At 41.1% G+C, this 21,217-nt stretch overlaps 1 protein-coding gene and 1 long non-coding RNA gene across 2 annotated transcripts; both read left to right on the top strand.

The window, feature by feature from the left end:
* The first annotated feature begins 1,132 nt into the window (after positions 1 to 1,132).
* Positions 1,133 to 4,265, top strand: LOC146977274 (ADP-ribosylation factor-like protein 3). Its single transcript, XM_085792410.1, has 6 exons — positions 1,133 to 1,268; positions 2,214 to 2,357; positions 2,504 to 2,620; positions 2,708 to 2,758; positions 2,954 to 3,139; positions 4,006 to 4,265. Exons 1-6 carry the CDS (start codon positions 1,266 to 1,268, stop codon positions 4,051 to 4,053), a joined length of 549 nt encoding a protein of 182 aa, XP_085648536.1. The 5' UTR covers positions 1,133 to 1,265; the 3' UTR covers positions 4,054 to 4,265.
* A 4,956-nt stretch (positions 4,266 to 9,221) lies between these two features.
* On the top strand, positions 9,222 to 17,905 carry LOC146977273 (uncharacterized). Its single transcript, XR_015037203.1, has 3 exons — positions 9,222 to 9,397; positions 15,648 to 15,713; positions 16,002 to 17,905. It is a non-coding gene; the product is annotated as an uncharacterized LOC146977273 (long non-coding RNA).
* Positions 17,906 to 21,217: the final 3,312 nt, after the last annotated feature.

Below are 21,217 nucleotides of genomic sequence, written 5' to 3'. Positions count from 1 at the left end.
GAGTAAAGGCTTAGTGATCATATGGTCATGGGTTCGATTCCTGCCTCAGTCTTTTCACTTCATTGCTTGACTTTTGATTCCAATTATTCAGCTGTCATTGGACAGTCTTTGATTCCTCATAGTATAAAGCTCATTGTAACTCAGGTTCTCTGTGGCCATATGGTTAGTGCTCAGCCTGAAATTCACAGTCATTCAAGCTTGACTCTCAAGCGTTCTTGATGTTGACAGTGTGCAGATCATTAACAGACAACAGTCTCTGCAACTGTGTGTGCACTGTGGCCTAGAGGCAGAGTGGAAGTCTAATGACCATGAGGATGTGGGTTCGATTCCGACCTTGGTCAAACATTTGTATGGTGATCACTGCTTGCACTATTTGCTAATTCTGCAACAGCGTTCAGTTGCTGTCAGCAGTCACACCATTTCCATTCTTGGAAATGCTTTTTCTAGTTATAGGATAACGTCATCTCTTATTTGGAGAAGCAGTTTTCCCACGTTTATGCATATTTAACACGCAAAATATTCTATAATACATGTAAATATGGGTCAGTGATGATATAACAACATTGTAATAGGCTACAGTGTCGTCAAATGTAGCCCATTTTAACACAAACTACAATTAAAGATCAGTTTAATTGCACTTCTAAGAAATATGTTGCTTGTAGCCTGTAATGATATAATATGCTATCAATTTGACCTAGGAGTCAATATCACACTGAATGATAAAGTTACACAAAATAACCCAGTTAAACTGTAAAAACTCTTTGTGGGTCAATTGACCTGTCAATCAACAGAAAATCTATTGGCTATTATTTGAATTTTCTTTTTGTATCATCGTTTTAGATTTTTTTGAAGGAAAAATGTCTTGTTTCCAGCTGATCATAATTGAGGATTTTATGCATTTTGGATTTTGTTTGTCCGTTGAAAAGAACATTAGCCTATAGTTTGGTCAGTGGAAAATTATTACACGCATTTTTTTTTTTTTAGCCTATTTTGTGGCGTTTTATAATCTAGGTTGAACAGACAGAACCAAGAAAGTCTTTATGGGAACATAGTGTGGGAATCATTAAAATAATTTTAGATTTTGCATGATGCATTTGCGGACATCCGTTTCTTCCGGTGTCGTGTCCGGGTTGTTTATTCTGACGTCACGGTTTCCATGGCAACCGAACTAGACAGCTGTTCACCCAAGAGAAACATGGTCAGGAGATGTTAATCCACTCAGCCTGACCAAGGGCCACACACCACCAACAACACCTGAGAGAAACATGGTGAGTCATAACAGTTAGCAATAGCAACTTTGTGATTACATTGTGAAACTATAGAAAGCTGCTGTTTCTGTGTTCAATGTGATAACCCCTAGAAACTGTTGAGACTAGTGAATGGAGAACATAGGTTTCAGGAAGTTGTGTTGTGGATAAACATGTCAACAAACAGGTTGCGTGGATAATAATAGTAGCATGAGTTGTCACTTAAAATGTCAGATTGTCTGGTTTGGCAAGTTATGATAGTTTTAATATAATAATTCACTTCATTCTGGGCCCATTCATATAGCATTTTTCAAAATAAAAGCTTCAAAGTGGATCACAGGAGAAAGAAAGGGAGTCATGTGTGTGTTTTGGGGCTGTTTTTAAATATGCACACTGAAATAAATTGAAAATACCACTTTCTTTATTAATTTGCCTATTGACAATCAATCTGTTTATTTCATTTTTGGCACACTCTATAGCCTATATATATAACAGGTCACAGACTGTAGTGACACCATTGCGATCTTATGAGAACACACTGCAAGCTAAATAGCTTGATCCAAAGCCTTCATTACCACCTCCTGGACACAAGCCACTCACTGCAGTGCACATGCTTAATCTTGAATGTACAATGACAGCTCTTGGCCCGCTACCTGTGTAGGTCACTGCAAGCAGCTAACAGCTAAATCCTAACACTCAAGATGATTCTTGCTGTACAGTGAGTGTTTAACAACCTGTGCACACTCAGATATGTTCCTCTGCCAAGACTTACCACCAGGCTGGCCTCGATGACTGGCGCAGACTGAGACAGACAGGGTATCGGCCAGCTGCCTAAATTCTAGCCTTCACCCGGTGCAGCTAAGATGATGATGACTCTGTGAAAAGGCTCCTCTGTATGTTATGTCACCCCTGAAACCCGCTGTTGAAGCTCATCACCTCTAAACTGGGACTCTGATCCACTTGCAGGGCCTGTTGTCCATTCTCCGGAGGCTGAAGCAGTCTCCAGAACAGGAGGTGCGCTTACTGTTGTTAGGTCTGGACAATGCTGGGAAGACCACACTGCTGAAACAGATGGCAGCTGAGGATATCAGCCACATCACACCTACTCAAGTACAAAAATACACACACTCTTACACATCGGGTAGCTTTGACTCACATAGATATTTGTCTTTATTTCATGATTTTAGAGTTCAGACCATGTGGCTACATGTATTACTGTACATTTAGCACTAAGCATCCCTGTTATCTTTGCACAGGGTTTCAACATAAAGAGTGTTCAGTCTTCTGGCTTCAAGTTGAATGTTTGGGACATTGGAGGTCAACGCAAGATCCGCCCCTACTGGAGGAACTATTTTGAGAACACAGATGTGCTTGTAGGTTCTGTTCAATGTATTTGAATTGCAAGTGGCCAAGTAAAATCAATATCTATTTGTTAATATCACTGACTGTATTGCTTGCAGATCTATGTGATTGACAGCTCAGACAGGAAAAGGTTTGAAGAAACAAGTCTGGTGAGATACATACAAAATGCAAACATTTTTTAGTGTGATTGTATTGCCCCAACATTTTAAAGGTTAGAAGGTTATTGTCATTGTTATGATTTCTGATGATGTAAGATGGAATTACGTCCAAAAGTCATTAGGTGCATTTCATCTTCTGGCTCAGACAAACGATTATGTTGCTGACGTGTGTGTCTGTGCTTCCAGGAGCTGTCTGAGTTGCTGGAGGAGGAGAAGCTCGCTGCCGTGCCCCTGCTAATCTTTGCCAACAAGCAGGACCTGATGACAGCCTCCCCGGCCTCTGAGCTGGCAGAAAGTCTCAATCTGCACACTATCCGGGATCGCATGTGGCAGGTCCAGGCCTGCTCAGCAGTCACTGCTGAGGGAGTTCAGGTATGGTACACACAGTCTGTAAACACACAACACACATTTGCAATCATGTTTGAGAAATCATAGAATATTTGTATGGTCTACTTTATCTACACAGTGACACTTCTCTACTTCCCACAAAAGGCAGAATATAACAAACAGTGACAAAAGCCCTTTTATTGTACATTAGTCAGGCTTAGTTTTTGCTGTTTGTCATATAACTTGTATAAGTTTGTAATCTCAATACATTTAACACTAAAAACACATGATTATATATTTGGTAACTAGTGGCAGCAGTATCAAACAACAGATTTTATAAATATAAAAACAGCAGCAAATGATAACCTCACCAAAATATTGTATATAACACCATATTAAAGTTAGTTTATTTTGTAATCATCTAACTGTCTGTGGATGTACACTAAATTAAAGTTTGTCATAACATAACATCATAACATGTTTGAACAGAGAACTTCTGTCACAGGTCAAGAGTTCAGCATGTTATCATCTTTCTAAAGACTTAAGAGGCTTTACTGCTGTTTCTCAGGCATATAGTATTTAACCTTGTATCACGAGCCATGACCTCTACTGCCAGTCAGCATATCATGTATCATCATTTTGTCTTGATTTGATGCCTATTTTTATTGCTATTTTTATGTATTAATCATCGTTTGAAGGATTTGAGTGCTTGCAAATTATCTTCCTCTTCTGAATACATACACAGATTATCAGTGAAAGTCTGAACAGCCTGCAGTAGAAGAGGCTATTCAAACAGCAACAAAATATCACTCATATTCATGAACTTACTTTTAGATTCACATTAATTACACCTCACAGATTTTTACTACTTTTTGTCATGTTGTCTGTTGTCTGTTTTGTTTTCTTCCCAGGATGGAATGACCTGGGTTTGCAGAAATATAAACTTTCGGAAGAAATGATTCAGGAAGCAAAAGATCTGTGAAAAATTGCAGTTGCACTTTATATTTGACTGATCCAGTCATTTTATGTCCATGGATAAGGTGGTGCTTATGATAATCAGCTCAACCATTCTGTCTTCACTATTTTAAGACATCAAATAGAATTGTCAATGGAGCGACGTTAATGTTAATATCTTGAATTGTAAATACTGTATAAAGGCTGTTTTATTCAATTTACTGTTTTTGTTTGTTGTGTTCTTTTTTACATAATGTGGCTTTGGTATAACTGAGCAAACATGCAGTGTTTTGTGTGGAGGGTTTATGGCTGGTTGGTGATGCCTGTGAGTCTCTTTAGTGAACACTAGAGGGCGACATTGCACCAGCAGTGTCTCCTACAGCCTAATGGACAATTATTGAATTCTCTGTTTTCCACCAGTGTTGTGGCATTCAGTGCCATATTTGATTTTTTTCTTTTCATTTACTATCAACCACTATTGATTTTCTCAATTCTGACTTGCTGTCGGATTGATTCTAAACCATCTAAACCGCAGTGCCAACATTTATCAACAGTAATTTGTTCAATGATGCTTCAACATTTGTTCATTCATTTATCTAGAAAACTAATGTTTTCTTGATTTTGATTCCTTTCCTGTAAGAAACAAACAATAAGGGGAAAAACTCAAAGAATTAAAGTCAGCTGCTTATAGCCACTCCCTGTTCTGCACAGGTGCAGAGGAAAACCTGTATCATACACAAAATGACCATAACACACGAACACTTGCACGTGCACACGGGAAACACACCTCACGTGCATACACAACAAAGCGTACAGGAACACCTTGGCCATTCAATTACTCAACTTCTCACCTTGTTCACCATGATTTACCACAAGGCAATTGCATTTTCTGCCTGTTTTTCTATTTTGTCTTTTGCAGCACATTTGCCACAAACCCCACTAATCTGAACTGGCCGAATGCTCCGCAGTGCTCCTATAGGGCATTTACATACAAACCTTTTCCAGGACTAATAGCTCTCCAATACAATTTGCATTTATATAGCCCCCTTCATACTAACATGATTTGGAGCCTTTGCCCATGATAAAAATAAACCTCCTGCTTTGGCCTTGAGTTACTGCCCTGCTGCCACTGCTGGTGTGTGTATCCCTCTGTATGTAGGGTTGGCTGATTTTAATATGTCAGAGTTGCTTGATCCTCATGAAACAAGTGCAGAAAGCCTCAAAATGGACCTCATAATGATTCAGCTGTCAGACTGGGCTTTGGTCTCATCGCAGGGGTGTGTTTCCCGCTATACAGTACATTTGAATATTGTTGATACAGCAGTATGGGCCACTTGACCAGGGCAAAGAGTCACAAGGCAAATAATAAGCCACAACAGATCTTCTTAAACGAACGGAAAAAAAGGAGACCTACATTTTTTTTCCATTAAAGCTGCTTTCAATTTGCTCATGCAAATGCTTTTACAAGGCTCCGTGGAGCATATATCAAAAGAGAAAAAAAGTAATGAATGAAGAAATGAAAGTCTACCATGTGAGACAGACAATAAAAGGCCTCCTCTCTCCCTCTGGATTGCTTAATCATTAACATCTAATCCACGTGATAATCACCCAACCCGTAAAAAATATAACCAATTACACATTGAAGCAGTCTGATAAATCTTTCCAATTGTATCTACCAACAGCAAGTGAATCAGATGGAGAAGGCTGTGAAGTGCCTTTCAATCCCAAATGAATAAAATCGGATTTGCCAAATAGAAGAGAGGGTTGGAGCAACCACTCCTCGTTACCTCTGGCTCTATCATCACTGAGGTGAAAGGCAGTCAGGCCTGCAAAAGGCCATAAATCATGGGACTTTCCCAGCTACTCAGGCCAGCACCGGCCTCCCACACAGGGGAAACGAAGGGCAGAGAGGCTGATTGACTCACAGAGGCTGAGAGAGGAGGAAAAAAAAGGGCAGAGAGAGATCCTGTGACTTAATTAAAGTGTTGTGTATCTCACACACTGTAACTACGCTTCACTCACTTCAGTGCTACAGCAACAGTGAGGGATGCATCGGTGTTTTGGATGCAGGTGCGGTGACTGATACGCAGAAATTATGCCCACCAACCATTTCTTAAGAAAAAGACATTTATGGGTTGTGATGTATTGCGAGATAGACCTCTATAAATCTGTATGGCTCAGGAGGAAATGTCTCAAACATGAAATGGTCCAGAAATAGGAACCACTGCATTCAAACTGCTTTAAGTTGGGAAACTGATGAAGTGCATCAGGTCTTCAAAATGACCAACACATCACAAAGATTCAAATGTAAAACAGTAAAACAAAAAAAGGCTGTACTGTCATAAAACTGGGGTTTTAGAGAAGATCTGTAATACAAGGAAAACTATCTGCTTCAATGCAGCTCTCTCATTATCAGAATCTGCTGTTTTTCTCTGATTTGTTTCTTTAAAAATTGATTGATTCCTCTCAGACTTTACAAGCACTCTGTAGACATTGCCTCAGGCTGTAAGAAAATAACAGGATTAATTGATAAAATAATTGGCAGATTACTCAAAAGTGGGGGAAAAGTATTTGCCGCCCCAATTTCAAATGTATGTTAAATGGAAACAATTGTACTTTGTATTGATTTTGTATCATAATGTTGTTAACCATCTATCAACAATGTCTTTGAGGATAATATGATAACTGATCATCTGTGAGACCCCCATGCGCCCCAGTATAAAAGGGAAAGTGCAGTCTGAACTAAGAAGCATAAATAGTGCTCACTCAGGTGTGTCTTCACAGTAACGGGAACAGTCTATCCCTCGCCAGGACTTAATGTTAAAGTCAACATCGGCCTCTCTCTGTTCTGTTCTTCAGCTCTCTCTTCACATAAAACTCCCATGTACCTTGTAAGCTGCTGTAAGCACATTGAGGCTGGCACTTCCCTCTATTACAGTGTTGGGGATAGTTTGTTTGGCCAGCACAGCGTCCCTCCTGCCTCATTCCCAGGCCAATCCTTTATGATTAAGCAGATAAGTGCTGGTACTGGATGATAAAACAAACAACAAATGTCCACATTCCTCTCATAGCTCCTTTGATGCGTGTGTGTGTGTGTGTGTGTGTGTGTGTGTGTGTGTGTGTGTGTGTGTGTGCTCCTCTCCAGGGCTCTTACCTCTCCAAGCCCCCTTTGCTATAATCAAACTGCAGAGTCATAAAGAGGGAGGGATGGGGACTATAAAAATGATCAGGAGGCTCTATCAGCTGGAGGACAGGAGTTCGCACCTCAGAGCGGGTCGGTCTCAAAGCGGGGAGAGGAGGAGGAGGTGGGGGGGCGGGTCAGTGTGGGGGTCGGCCCGGTAGGGGGTCCGAGGCTCTGTTTGATGTTGACAGAAAGCAGAGAGTGAGAGGTGGTGTCGGGATGAGCTAAGAGGTGCTGTGGTAATACAGTGTAACGCTACCAGAGAATTTGACTGACTTTTTCAGGAGGTGTATTAGTATTTGTGCATCCTGTTTCAAACTATATGATACTGATCAGAGTTCAGCATTTTACACCGGTAAAATGTGCCCACCATGGTTGTTACAGCTTTGGAACAAATGTACATTTACATTTGCCATTACAGCATAGATCTCTAACTGGAACACTTTGCATGGACATCTCTACATAAAGCAACCTTTATTTTGAAGGATTAGTTATTTTACAGACCTGAATTAGGAACATATTAGGCAGAATTGAATATTTTGTAAGTGCTATTACAGTAATTGTATTGAGTTTATGTGCTGCACTGTGGTGATTGAATGATTGTTTTCCATGCTCCTGCTGCCACTCCATTGCTTGCTATGCTGATCAAGTCCTTGTCACTCTTTTGTGTTTAAGTACTTTCACTGAAAATCATTACAATTGGAAACCAATCATGTCCAGCAGATAATAACATGGGTAAACTGTGAAGACCATGAATCAATAACTGACCGAGTGTTGTCTCACCCTTCACTGGCAGGAGGTCAGAGGTTATACTCTTGACCCCCTGCCGACCCTTGACTCCAAACTGCACTGGGAGGAAATAACACTTTCCACCGTGCAAAACGTTCCCAGATTGACTGATTGCCCTTATCATTTGACGGATCTGGTCCAATTCTCTTTTCTCTGTCTCTGCTCCCCCACACTCTCTTGTCCCTCCCCAGCACTCATAATTTGACTTTTTATCACCTCTCGCTGAAAGAGAGATCCAGCACCATCCGTCATTACAGCGCACGCTGACAGCTCCTCACACATGCATGGATTTTTACATTTGACTCAATTCAGGAGCTTACTTTACTGTAACCGATTCAATATTCCTCAAATGAGCCGCCCGATCTATACACACGCCACAGTGGATGGGATGATCTATAGCATCGCCTTAATAGATTTCCCAGGCCTCAGAGCCTGGCTAGTTTAGGGGAAAGGGTATAATTTGTGCAATAAAAACATAATTATTCATTTGACTTGCTTGATAATTTATGTTGCTCACGTGTTCCCTTGCAAATATGTGTGTGTGTGTGTGTGTGTGTGTGTGTGTGTGTGTGTGTGTGTGTGTGTGTGTGCACTGAAGACTATCTGTGGGTGTTTTAATAAACCACAATTCATTAATCCATGTCTGTGTTTGTGCCTCTAGTCCTCCCTACATTGTTAGTAACTATCTAGTTTCAGACTGGTATTTTACTAAAACTACTATTCAAACTTAAACTGTGTCTTAGCAGGTTAAGTTTTAATTATTATCATCCTACTATTATTAATGTTTTTTTATTAGTTGCAGAAATCCATTATGTAGCCTAAGCAGACAGTGTCTTATTAGGCCTACAAACTGTAGGCTATCATAACTAAAGAAAACAAACAGATCAGAAACATAGGCCTCGTGTTAATAGTAGACAGTCCTTGAAAATCATTAATTTTTTTTCTCTCCTCCATTTCTGATTAGCCTACATAGCCTTATCGTCTAATTCGGAGAGATAATTTACTACAGAAATACAAAGACATTAATTTCATAGGCTATCTATTGTAAAACACTCACATATGACGCATTACTACTGTCAAGGTTGCTCCTCATACCTTGTCCATTTTAATTCATGGTTTCCAATACCGTCGCTTTTTAAATTAGAGACAATCCCCTTGACCAAACCCGGAAGTTGATACCAAATTATTTCCACGTTGTAACAAGTGAGGAGGCGGAAGTTGCTTGGCGGGCTACAATGAATCACAATATTCACAAATTAGCTAGTATTAGTTTTAGGAAAATACCATGTCATTTGTTTAATCTGTGGACCCCTTTGGACAAAAACAATGGGCTATAAAAAGAGAGGATGGACACAGACGGACCTAACGACCCCCTGGAGGTAACGTTATGGTGTCCACTCAACGACCGTGTTGCTCTCTGCCGCTAATGAAACATATAGGCTACTTTTCTTCTAAAAGCTAACTAGTTTTATTATGAATAACGTAGCCTATGCTAACTAACGATACAATGTAGCATGCCAGTTTTAACAAGACTTTAACATATATTTTTATTATTATTTTTCAAATTATTGAAATATTGAACTGTGAATGTAGGCCCTATTAGCTTTCCAATTGGCTCCATTAGCTATGCTACAGTTAGCCAAACATGCTAGCTACTGGATGTAAATTAATAACAACAAGTAATGTTTTGGTAGAAGTAGTCCTAGTTTGTGTGATAAAGCCTTTTGTAATTATTGATGTGTTTGTAAATATCAACATTATAAGTAGGCTAACTTATGAGCAGAGTGTATCCGGCTCCAGGACTAGATGAAATTAAACAAACTGAAAACAGATTAAGTGATATCACAGTAAACACAACCAGCTGTAGTAATGTCTCCAAGTAGCTGCTAGAGATATCTTATCTTTAAATATAATAATGTACATTTCCTGCAGCGGTATAAATGAAATGTTGATGGTTATGATGTTGGTTTCATATTATAAATGCATTTCAGGAGTCTGCATCAAAGAGAGGTGTGTGTATTTGTGCACAAATCTCTGCACTGCTCTGTCAGACAAAACTGAGTGGGGTGTGTGTGTGTGTGTGTGCGCCACCAAGGGAAAGGGAAATATTGTTTGTGTTTTTATTTTGTTGATATCTCCCTGCCTTTTATGGCCCCGCGCGCTCGAGCTTTGTGAGTGCCAGAGAGTGTAAAAGAGAGGGAGAGAAAGAGAGTATTCTCAATTTCCTTCTAAAAAGAAAATTCATTTGCAGTTGCTAATGTAATGTCATCGTTGTGTTTACTGAGCGTGGATGATGTATAGGGGATGTTGCATTGAGTGAGACTGCTTAATGATGCATAGAATTAAGTCTGTGGCTTTCAGCTGAGCTCCCCTCTCTCTCTCATACACTCCTCTCCCTCCCTCCCTCCCCTTCTCTCTTTCACACACACCCTCACTCCCCCAACTCCCTGTTCCCTTCCTCTTTCCTTCCCTTCTTTTTACCTCTCTCTTCGTTTAATCCCCACCCTCCTCCCTCTCCCTCTCCACCTCCTCCTCTCCACACCAACCTCTCTTTTTTCTCTGATGCAGGCTGTCTTGGACTGTTGGCCACACGTTGCTCTGTGCTCTGTTGCCTAACTCCATCAATCACTACGAAGGGAGAGAAGAGAGTGCGGGGAGGTGGAGGGCCGGGTGGCGATAAAAAGAATAAAAGTAAGATATGGTTGGGGAAAAAACGAGCGGGTTGAAAACACACACATTGGGGTATAGACACCGCACAGGATCAGTTTTAGAAAACCTGGAGGGAAGAGAGCAAACGAGTGGGAAGAACACCTCTTACATTTAATGATCCGCTATGCTCAGTGCCAGTCCAAATAACTGCCTGAATACTGTGTGAATATATGGATGCAATTGTGTTATTTCTGGCTCCAGCTCTGATTGCGACTGTGTTGGGGCCAGAGACAATGATGATAACGACGATGATTATGATGATGTGATTTCAGCGCTTATCTTAACGGTTATTACCAGAGTGAGAAGACTACTTGAGTGGGGAAAGAGCTGAGTGGGAGGATTGCAGCTGTGGATGTGTTGAAAGACAAAGAGATAAAGATGATTTTTTTTTTTAGGTTACTAGGGAAACGCATCTCTTAATTCAGCGAGTGAGAGATTTTGTATTTCACCAGTTGTTGTTTTTCTTCTGCTAATTAATAGGCCACAGCATCTATGTCTGTTTACTGTTTGAGAAATGCTTGATTCAGAATCAGGACCGTTTCTTTTCAGCAAACATTACCAACCAAACATGTCATGAAATCGGATTTGAAATCCTCAATGAATCCTGTGATATGTGACATGACCTGTCAGGGTTGTGTTTACAAGTTGCACCATTTATTTTTTAATGTCCAACACATTTCTCCAGTGTATATTAGCCTTGTAAGGATTGTATTACGAAGGATGCCCTCATTTGAATAATTTGTTGTGAGAAAAGTAGGCAAGTGTCTATAAGCAATTTTGGAGCATCATTGGATTAAATTATATGCAATACTCCTCATACTTTCTCTCGCAGTGATAACAGCGTTTAGTTTGTAACTGAACCACTCACAAGCCTATACTCATTTTGCAAACTTTCTACAAATTAAATGCAATATAATTTAGTGGCCCTTCAGTGTATAGAGTACTCCAAATCATATAGAGGGGTCCTTAAAAATCAATTTAATCTGTAATGCATGCGATAATGATGTTGCAGCAAGTTAAACTAGATCATTTTCACACATACTCCTTGGTGAGAAGCAATATTTTGGTCATTTTAGCTCAAGTTTCAAAGTAAAAAACAAACAAACACAGCATTAAATTCTGATGAAGCTGCAAAGAACTTCTGTATATTCTGAACTTTACCTCAACATTTCCTTCACTTGTCTGGCAAAATATTGCTTCAATCACCCGTTTTTTATATCCTTGATAACTATAGCCAACTCACTAAAGTGTATTGATAAGGATACGTGAAGCAGTTCATTTGTTTTGTTGCATAAAGTATCTTCAGCTCCAGAGACACCTGCTGGACACACACTGTCCACCGGAGGCTGTGCTTTGATTCCCTGAAGGTAGAAGTAGTTTTATGGTCTGTTTGTTTTAAATTCACAAAACAATTATGGATTATAATTAGGAGAAAGTGTTTTTTTCTTGGAGCGAGAAATTATAGGATAGTTCAGTGTAGGGATGCAGGATAACCAATAACTTCCTGTTTCTCATAACCGATCATTTTTAATAGTTTATATACACACCTGAGGTTAAGAAAGGCTAAGATGTAGTGGGTAAAAGATGAATTTAACATTATAGCTCTGCCACTGACAAGGTAATTTAACCGACCAAATATATCACTACTGTAATGACAACCAAAACAAGAACAGTTATGACTTCAAAAATCAACATTTATTATAGTTTCAAATCAACATAGGGGGCAAACTGCCTGAAAATGAGCAAAATCAAGGCAATGTTGGCTAATTATAATTGGCTCTAGTAATGTCACTATCAGACTTATCAGTGTATTTTGGCCGGTATTCATTGGCCAATAATTATCAGCCAATATTGAGCTGATAATTATCTGCTCCAACAGTTATGGTGCATCCCTAGTTTAGTAGAAGAGCAGAGCAGCAGAACTTAATTTGTGTTGCCCATCGCTGGCATTCAAATAACAGTAAGTAAATGTGTAACTGGGCTGTGGTGCATTACCACGTGTAACAACCTAGTGTCATCACAGTGCTATCAAAACACAAAGACCTCAGTGTGCCAAATATTTACTCAGTTACCCTCAACAAACTTGGACGACTGTAATTAAAAGTGAAATGGCAAAATTTCAAGTGAGAATTTAGCATCAAAGAATGGACTGTGTCTTATCCACTGTTTAACACGCGACTCTTACTGATACTTTGTTATCCTCGGGTCTGCATGATATGCAAAACAAGTCATTGCCATTATTTTTGATAGAAAATGTGATGTGATGCAATTTTAGTTTGGTTGTTTTCACATTTTGTCTTTAGAGATAATACATAAAAAAATTATTATGTGTTTTTCTTTGTTGGGTAAAAAGCATATTCATCTGTAGGTTGGAGCTTCTGGTGCAGTGTTGTGACATATTTTACCTTCATCAAAATAACTGCAGCTTCTGTGATTTGCATATTGCACCATTTTATGATTTTGATTACATTTCAATTAGCTTAAGTTATTCTCTTAATATAAGATGAATTACAACTGAAAAGATATATTGTATATCTTTTCAACTTAAAACAGTTGCGCTTAAATAACAAAAAGAGATCCAGTGGTTTTACGTATGTCATTTGAGATTAGAAATGTATTTGTTTGTGGAAAGCTTTGCCTTATGAAGGGACATTGTTCCATCATAGTGACGTGTTTGTTGGCATGGTCAACATGACAACATGTCTTTGTGCACAAAGCCTCGTCCATAAAGAGACAGATGTCTCCGTTTGGTGTGGAGGAACTTGACTGACCTGCACAGAGCAGAGAAACTGAGCTCAGCTGCATCCAACAGCTCTTAATGTTCTTGTACTTTACTCCTGTTAAAGCAGCTCAGTGTTGTCCAAGCTTTGAGAATAAGATGTCCAACAATCGCATATGGGTGATTTGGCAAGTCGAGATGAGAGACATGTCCACTGCAAGTTGGACCGTTCAGAAACATACTGTACAAAAGCATTTCAGCTGACAGTGTTTTGTTTGTTTCGTGTTGATTTTGCAGTTGTTCTCTCAACATCCGACTCTCTCTCTCTCTCTCTCTCTCTCTCTCTCTCCCTCTCTCTCTCACTCACTCACTCCATTGTGATCCAGCTGTCCACCCCATTCATCATCCCGCCACTCTTCCCCACACAGAATTATTATTTCTTTGATGTGTTACTAGTTGAAAACAAATCCATTTTTCTGGCCATCAATTTATCATTTGGAACGGGGGAGTCACACTTGAGTTGTAGGGGCGACCACATTTTCCCAATTCCTACTCGCACTAGGTGCTGTGAGCGTGCACGAGCGCGTGTGTATGTGTGTGTGTGCGAGTGTGAGAGTCTTATGTGTGTGAAACGCACGCATCCTGTTGTGATCAGAGCTGGAATCTAAGATGCAGGATGAGAGGAATCAGAGGTAAGTAGAAATGATAGAGGGAGAGGGGTTTTTTTTAGGAAAGGATGAGGATGAGAGGAAGAGGAGTGTGTGTTTGTGTGTGTGAGGGAGGGAGAGAGTGTGCGTGTGTGTGTGTGTGTGTGTGTGTGTGTGAGAGAGAGAGAGAGAGAGAGGGCTTTCCTCTTCTTCCAGTCACCCTCCTTCACCTAACGTCTGTGATAATTTATCACTCCTCCTAGCTTGGCTGACAAACTATTTGCAGGAAAATGAGTTTTTCCGCCACGGATTTGTCCTCTGGGAATAGAAAGGGGAGCTGCTGTGTTTTTATTCCATCACACACACATACATACACACACACACGCACTCTCTCTCTCTCTCTCTCGCACACACACACACACACGGATGTACGGTTGCACACACGTACACATGGACTGAGGTCTCCAGTATTTATTGGGGGGAGGAGGGGGGGGGTTGGTTAAGATAAATGAGGTAAATTAATAGAGTCACTGAGGGAAAAGATCTGCTTCCGCACCAGCAGATCTGCAACTGACACACAAGAGATGAGCACATCCCCCCCACCACCACCACCACCACCACCACACCCCCCACAACACCCCTCTCTCTTTCTCATTCACTCTCTATCCCTCCCTTCTTCACCTGCCAGGCCATCCCTCCCTCCCTCCCTCTCTCCCTCCCTCTCTCACTTTGCTCTCCAGTCCCCCTGATCCCTCGTTTGCCCTCCCACAGATGACAAATGTAACACTCAGACAAACAGCGATCAGGGCCATACAGCATAATGTCAGCTTAGATCAACACTGGGACAAAAGCAAATATCACAGCAGCAACACTGCATTACAAGCACTCCGGTGCCTGCGCATGTGTGTGTGTGTGTGTGTGCGTGTGTGTGTGTGTGTCGTTATTACGGCGGCTGGCCCGGGTCACTGGATTCCAATCTCACTTTCAACCTCATCAACCAAGATATTGACAATGTGCTTGACGGAGAATTACACGACAGTAAAGGCCTAATTACGTTGCTATTACCCAGGGCTATCTGTAATCGTCAAACACGACGCATCAGTGGGACATCACAGCAGTAAATCTGCAGGCACTCTCTCCGTCTCTCTTAACGCCTGTTAGCATTACCATGTGAACATTTCTTTCCACTTTATCGTCCGCTGACAACACAGACAACTGAACACACTGACGTCAGTCACACTCATGTTACACCTGTCTGATAAATATCAAGTGAATGTAAAATTATCTGTATGAAAAAATCAAGGCCTATAACAGCTCTTTTACCCGCCTCATTGTGTGGAGTTTGTGTCTCAGTCAAAATAACAACGTTGCTACTTATTTTGTCTCTTCCCTGGATCAGCATTGTTTATTCTATAAGTTTAGCTTGTTTAATAACCATGTAACTTACTATCTGTGGTACAAAACACAATTACAGTCATTGTGTTACAAATGTAAACGTGGTCTCTGACATCACAGGTCAAAAGTAAACTTTTATTTTTGTTCTCCATGTTTAAGGGCCAGTTCGTCCAATTCACACCAAGACTGCTCCCTGAAACTGTGCTGAGGTGTCCGTCCTTTGGGGTAAGTGAGAAAATGTGTTTGTCTGTTTTTGTTATTTGGTTAAAAGGACCCTTTTATCCAATCAATTACACCTACACGACGATCTTTTATCCAAGACTTTAACATGACAAAATCTTGCTCTCGTGTAAACTGGCCGCCGTTCTGAGTCTCTTTAGCAAGTTAATTAGAAACAAGACACTGATGCAGAAGATGCCACTAAGTGTTTTGGTTTGCTCGCTGACATTCACTCCAGCTGATAACTGAGTTGTGTTTTTTTTTCCTTTTTTTTGTACATTTTCTGCGTTACAGCTACAAACGGCTCGGTGGATAATGAGGCTCTTTGACTGCTCATTTGATTAAATCTGTCGCCCATCTCTCTCTGCTCGCAAGGGGAAGCACCTGAGTTCCCATGAGGTCTCTCGAGGGCTCCGCATCCCCTCATAACATCGCAGCCAATTGCCAACTTTGTGATGTCCGTCTCCGTGGAAACCTCTTCTGACTGACAGGCATGAAGACAAGGTTCACCAGTCACTCTGATCCTCAAAGTCTCCTGCAATTACTAGTGTGTGTCGATGGGGGTGCGTGCAAATGTGTGTGCGTGTGTGTGTGTGTTTGTGGCCTGTATCACCCACGCTGAAGTCGTTCATGTAAATCATTAAGGTGATCGCTGCACATTTTGGTCAGTTCCTCCACTTCTTTTTACACTCGGACGAGAGAGAGGATGAAACCAAAGTGAAGTGAGTTAGTGAGTGAGTGAGCGTCAGACCGACAGGAAGTGAGACCGAGCAGATGAAGAACTTAGCAGAGTTCACATCGGACCACCAGTCCAAATTTCATGCGGGCTAAACACAACTAAACGCTGCTCACAGGCCGGGCCCTTCTGTTGCTAATGGCCATTACAGCCTGTATGCCATTGTAGGCCTCACAATAGCAATCACACTGGGATTTTGTGTGGAGCTTGCTGGCAACAGTTATTAGCCCCCCCCCCCCACCCCTCCAAAAAAAAAAAAAAAAACTTAAAGGGAGAGCAGTCAAGAGAAGAACAAGAAGATTTGGGGTCCCGGGCAGGGTGGGGTGGGGGCATCAGCAGGAGGGACAGGGGGGAGGACAGAGTGTGGGGTCAGAGGGCAACACCAAAGCGGAAATGGGAGGCACAGGGGGAACAATGGACGGGGCTGGACTAAGACAGACAAAGCTGAAGGGAGGGTGGACAGTGCACAAAACACAGGAAGATGAGGAGAAAAAGATGAGAGGACAGAATGGAGGGGAGCCAAAACAGATGGTAAAGGCTTGTTGGAGAGAAAAGGGATGAGGGAGGGAAAGCTGAAAAGCTATTGGCAACACATGCATCATGACAGCTAGCGTACAGCGGGGAAGAGGGGGCCCAGAACCCAAACATGACTGGATGCCATATGCCGACATACAGGTCATGATGTTAACCATACATGTGGATGCCTATACAGCTTTCTGTTCAACAAAACTCCTCATATGAGGTTATGAACTTGACTACGTTGAGTCCAAGACACCTCCAGTGACAACTAGGACACCTGAGAACTCTCTGTGGTCCTAAAAACGCCTTTAACAGGGTGGAGACTGGTTTATTGAACTCACAAATAAAGTCTAAAGACAAAAAAAAAGGAGAATATAATTGAGGGATGGACATAAATAATCTGACTTTCATCACTTATGCAAAAAATTGTAATTATATTCCCCAGTGCAATAAACCCTCTTAACCAAGACCAGGCTGTAGAAACTGCAGGTTTCAGCAACTTGTGCGCTGCAGAAAACCATCAGTCTAATGGGATCATCAATACCGAGGTGTTTCCACAGCTATTATGACCTAATTACCTGCATCACCTCGACTCGCTCGCTGACCACAAAGAGACGTGCCTGCGTGCGTGCGTGCAGCTCCCGCTTGGCCACATTTATAAAAAGTTGTCATTAAGTGCAGGCGCTTTTTCCCCGGGATGCATTCATCTTTTAGCCGGAGCGCGCGCAGAGTGAATGACTGATGCATATAGGTTGCGGGAGCGAGCGCGCGCACTGCGAGTCAGACAGACAGTCACACCTCCGCTCTGCTGGAAGTGAGGGATGAAAGATGGAGGGGGACGGACTCAGCTGTTGATGAACTTTCTTTCTTTTTTTTTTACGGCAAAAAAAAAATGTGTAAAGTTCCTTTTGAGTTTGGTTTGGAGTCACAATGTTTTGATTTTTTTATTCCTCCAGTATCCCCAATATATATAGGCTGTATTTCCATATATTCCATACATTTATTCCCTCTGGTGTTTTATTTTGAGAGTTAAATGAGGTTTTTAGATGTAATATCCCATGAGATGCAGAAATAGTCTGTGCCGATTGTAATGAACAAACCCCATTAGCCTTATACTGGACTTAAATAAACCCGAATCGATCCCATATTAGTTTGTGTTGTGTGTCCTAAAACTACAGGCGATAAGCAGCGAAGTAGTTGTGCGTGTTTCCCCCTTATCACTGCGGTCGGAAGTGTTTGCTCTGACCTCTTACCCTCATCTCTGTTGCCGCAGGTTAGGCTGCTCTTTTTTTTTTTTTTTTGCGGGGACACAAACTTTGCTGTGGGGAAGTAAATCCGGAGAAACAGCCACCAACAAGACACACCCGATAGGAAAAAAATCACTTAAGCATGCATACTGTATTTATAACATTGCTCAGAAGTAAATTCGAAATCTACACCTAAACTAAAATAAAAAACATTTCCCCACTTTTTTTGCTCGATTTAAATGAAGCTGCAGTTCATAGACAATTAAAATCTGCTGCACAAAGAAGAAGGAAAATAATGAGTCTGCAGATTTTGGCATTAAAACTGAAAGTGGGCCAAGGCTTGAAGAAGTGTGTTCAAGACGCCAAAGGGTGAGTATAGCCTGACATTTTGCTGTATTTGTCTACAATCATAACTTCATTACTGAATTCACCGTGTGTTTATGCAGCAGCCTCCATTTCGTGGAATAAACGCTGCAGTGTGTGGCGTTAGGAAGTGTGTTTGATCAATCTCTTTAGTTTGGGGGTTTTAGTTTTTGCATCTCTTGTCAAAATTCAGTTTATTTAGTATTATACCCGCATGCAAATGATATATGGAACTGGCAGTTTTTCTACTTTTTGTGTTATTTTCCACATTTAAAAAAAAAAAAAGAGTTGCAACTTCTTGGTTATTCAGCTCCTTTGTAACTAGATTTCTGCACATTTCTCAGCAGTAGGCTTTTATAGCCATAAACATAAAATAATAATAATACACAGGACAAATAACCTCATAATTTGCGTCATTAAACTGTCAGTTGTTTCATTTAACTGTCAACCTATTCTCCGTTTTGGTTTATGTACAGCCTAATAATGGCAAACAGGTCACCTACAGTAAGATCCTCTCTCCTTCTCTCTGTAGGTGTCAGCAGCGGATTGATGCAGGTAAGATTCAAGATGTTGTCTCTCGCTTATAGAAAAAACTTCCCACTTGACAGTTCCTATGAAAACCCAAAGAAAATCTTGTTTCGAGGTTAATGTGAAGCTGTTCCAGCTCTTGTTGCCTCTTCACACCATTACTTTTGGATATTTCCTTATAATTATCCTGCTTTATGCGCTATGAGAGTCCGGATTTAGGGCGTGTGTTATGAACTCTGCCCCTTGGCGAGTGGACCTGTATAATTACGAGCCATTTTAATTCACAGTATCATCGTTATAGATACCAATCTATGAGTTTTAATCCCTTGTTAAACTCTCTGTAACCTCTCTGTCTCTCCTCTGCCACCTCTCCCTCCAGGCACTTTGTCATTTTCTCTGCGCTCTGGTCACTTTACAGAGGACTGTCTCTGTTTCCAGCTGATGTTATGATTCCCTTTAGTCTCAGGACGGTCTTATTTATTTAAAAACACTCGTCCCATTGTCCTGCAGCGGCACTGATGTCGAGTCAGAGCTTTTTAAAAGACCAGGAGTAAAAGACTTCAATCACAAACTGACCAGATAAGGACTGAAGTTGCCCACACCAGCATTTTTCTTCAATTTAACGCGCTGAAACTGAATGCATTTGTAGGTTATAAACCATTTATTAATTATAACTGATCTGCTGTTACACAGAGAAGGTGAATAATCAAAATCTGTCTGGTTTTCTCCCGTGTGAAATACTTCATGTTCCCTTTAAAAAACAAAAAAAAGCCCCATATGGCTGGAGAAGGCAGACAGAGGCCGGGGTGCCATGGATGAGCGTCATTAGAGGTGTTGAGTTTGTTTTACAGGTTTGTGAGAACAACATTAACAGCGTTTTAACTCAGGAGGAACCCGGCGCCCCGCTGTGACATCACGCGCGTGCAGGGCCTGTTTGTTTCTCAAGTCAAAACTCAGAGTCAATTCACTGCGCTTCACACAGGCTGCACGTGGTTTTCACCCATGCAATAATAATAATTATATCGCACAAATAAACGCGCAGAAAAGAAATATGCACTCACACCTCAGCACAGACTCGTGTACGCGTGGTTTTTAAGTGGGGAGATAAAGTGCAGAATCCAGAGGCAGCACAAACAAACAGGAAAAAAAACTAGTTGGTATGAAAAACGCGTTTTCTCTTCCTTCAGACTTTCTTATACCTACCATTTGACTTATTCCACTGCAGCACATGTAAGCTGTGTTCAGTTGATTTTCTTCATCTTTATCGTCCTGAAGATGAATTAAAGACAAAGAGCGAGAGGAGCTGCAGCCTTCAGCAAAAGTGATCTTATTGTTGTTATTATTATTATATTAAGGGCATACAATTAGTTATGATCTTATTGTTAGAAAAAAAAAACTTTACGTAAAGATGCCTATCTGGCCAACCCAGTCACATAACGTGAAGTTTATGGTTATTTTAGGGTTCCAGATGTTTTATCTGAGCAAAAGACATTAGTGTGCATATAGATAATATTAACAAATGTAGTTTAGACATTGATATAGCAACAACAAAAAAGCTCCATCAATGAAATCTTGGCTTTAACAATTAATTAACATTTAAAGGACTGTGTGAGACTCAAGGGTTAAAATTTGTGTCAGTTTGACAATCTTGGAAAAGTTCACTGAGCGAGTTTGTCTGATATTTATGATTTTTATTCTTTCTTTCTATTTCTAGGCTATTTGCGTAACGATGGCTGAGTAGAGCAGCAAAGTGAAACGTCTTTAAAATGAAGAGAGCAGATTGCAGGCGCGTCCCTCTTCAGTCAGGTGTTGGTCTGTACCTGTCAGGGAGGAAACCTGTGACTGATCGCAGCGAATCAAGCACTAAATTGCGTGTGAAAGCGGCGCTCGGACCGTCGGAAGCGGTGCCACATGCCGCGTTGCACGGTCTAATCAAAGCGCGGGGCGGCCGTCGCTGGAGGTGAATGGAAACAAGCCGTCTCCGTGACAAGTGTTTCCGTACAGTCGCTCAGTGCCATCAAAACACAGGGTCAGTCATCCTGTGGGGCGGATGGGGGGGTAGGTGGTGGTGGTGGGTGTAGCTCCTCTCTTCTCTCCGTAGAACCACTCCTCCTCTC

The sequence above is a fragment of the Trachurus japonicus genome, chromosome 12 (genome assembly GCF_045865225.1).
Source record: "Trachurus japonicus isolate A0001 chromosome 12, Traja_1.0".
Classification (NCBI taxonomy): Eukaryota; Metazoa; Chordata; class Actinopteri; order Carangiformes; family Carangidae; genus Trachurus; species Trachurus japonicus.
This window is presented reverse-complemented; position numbering and strand designations above follow the sequence as displayed.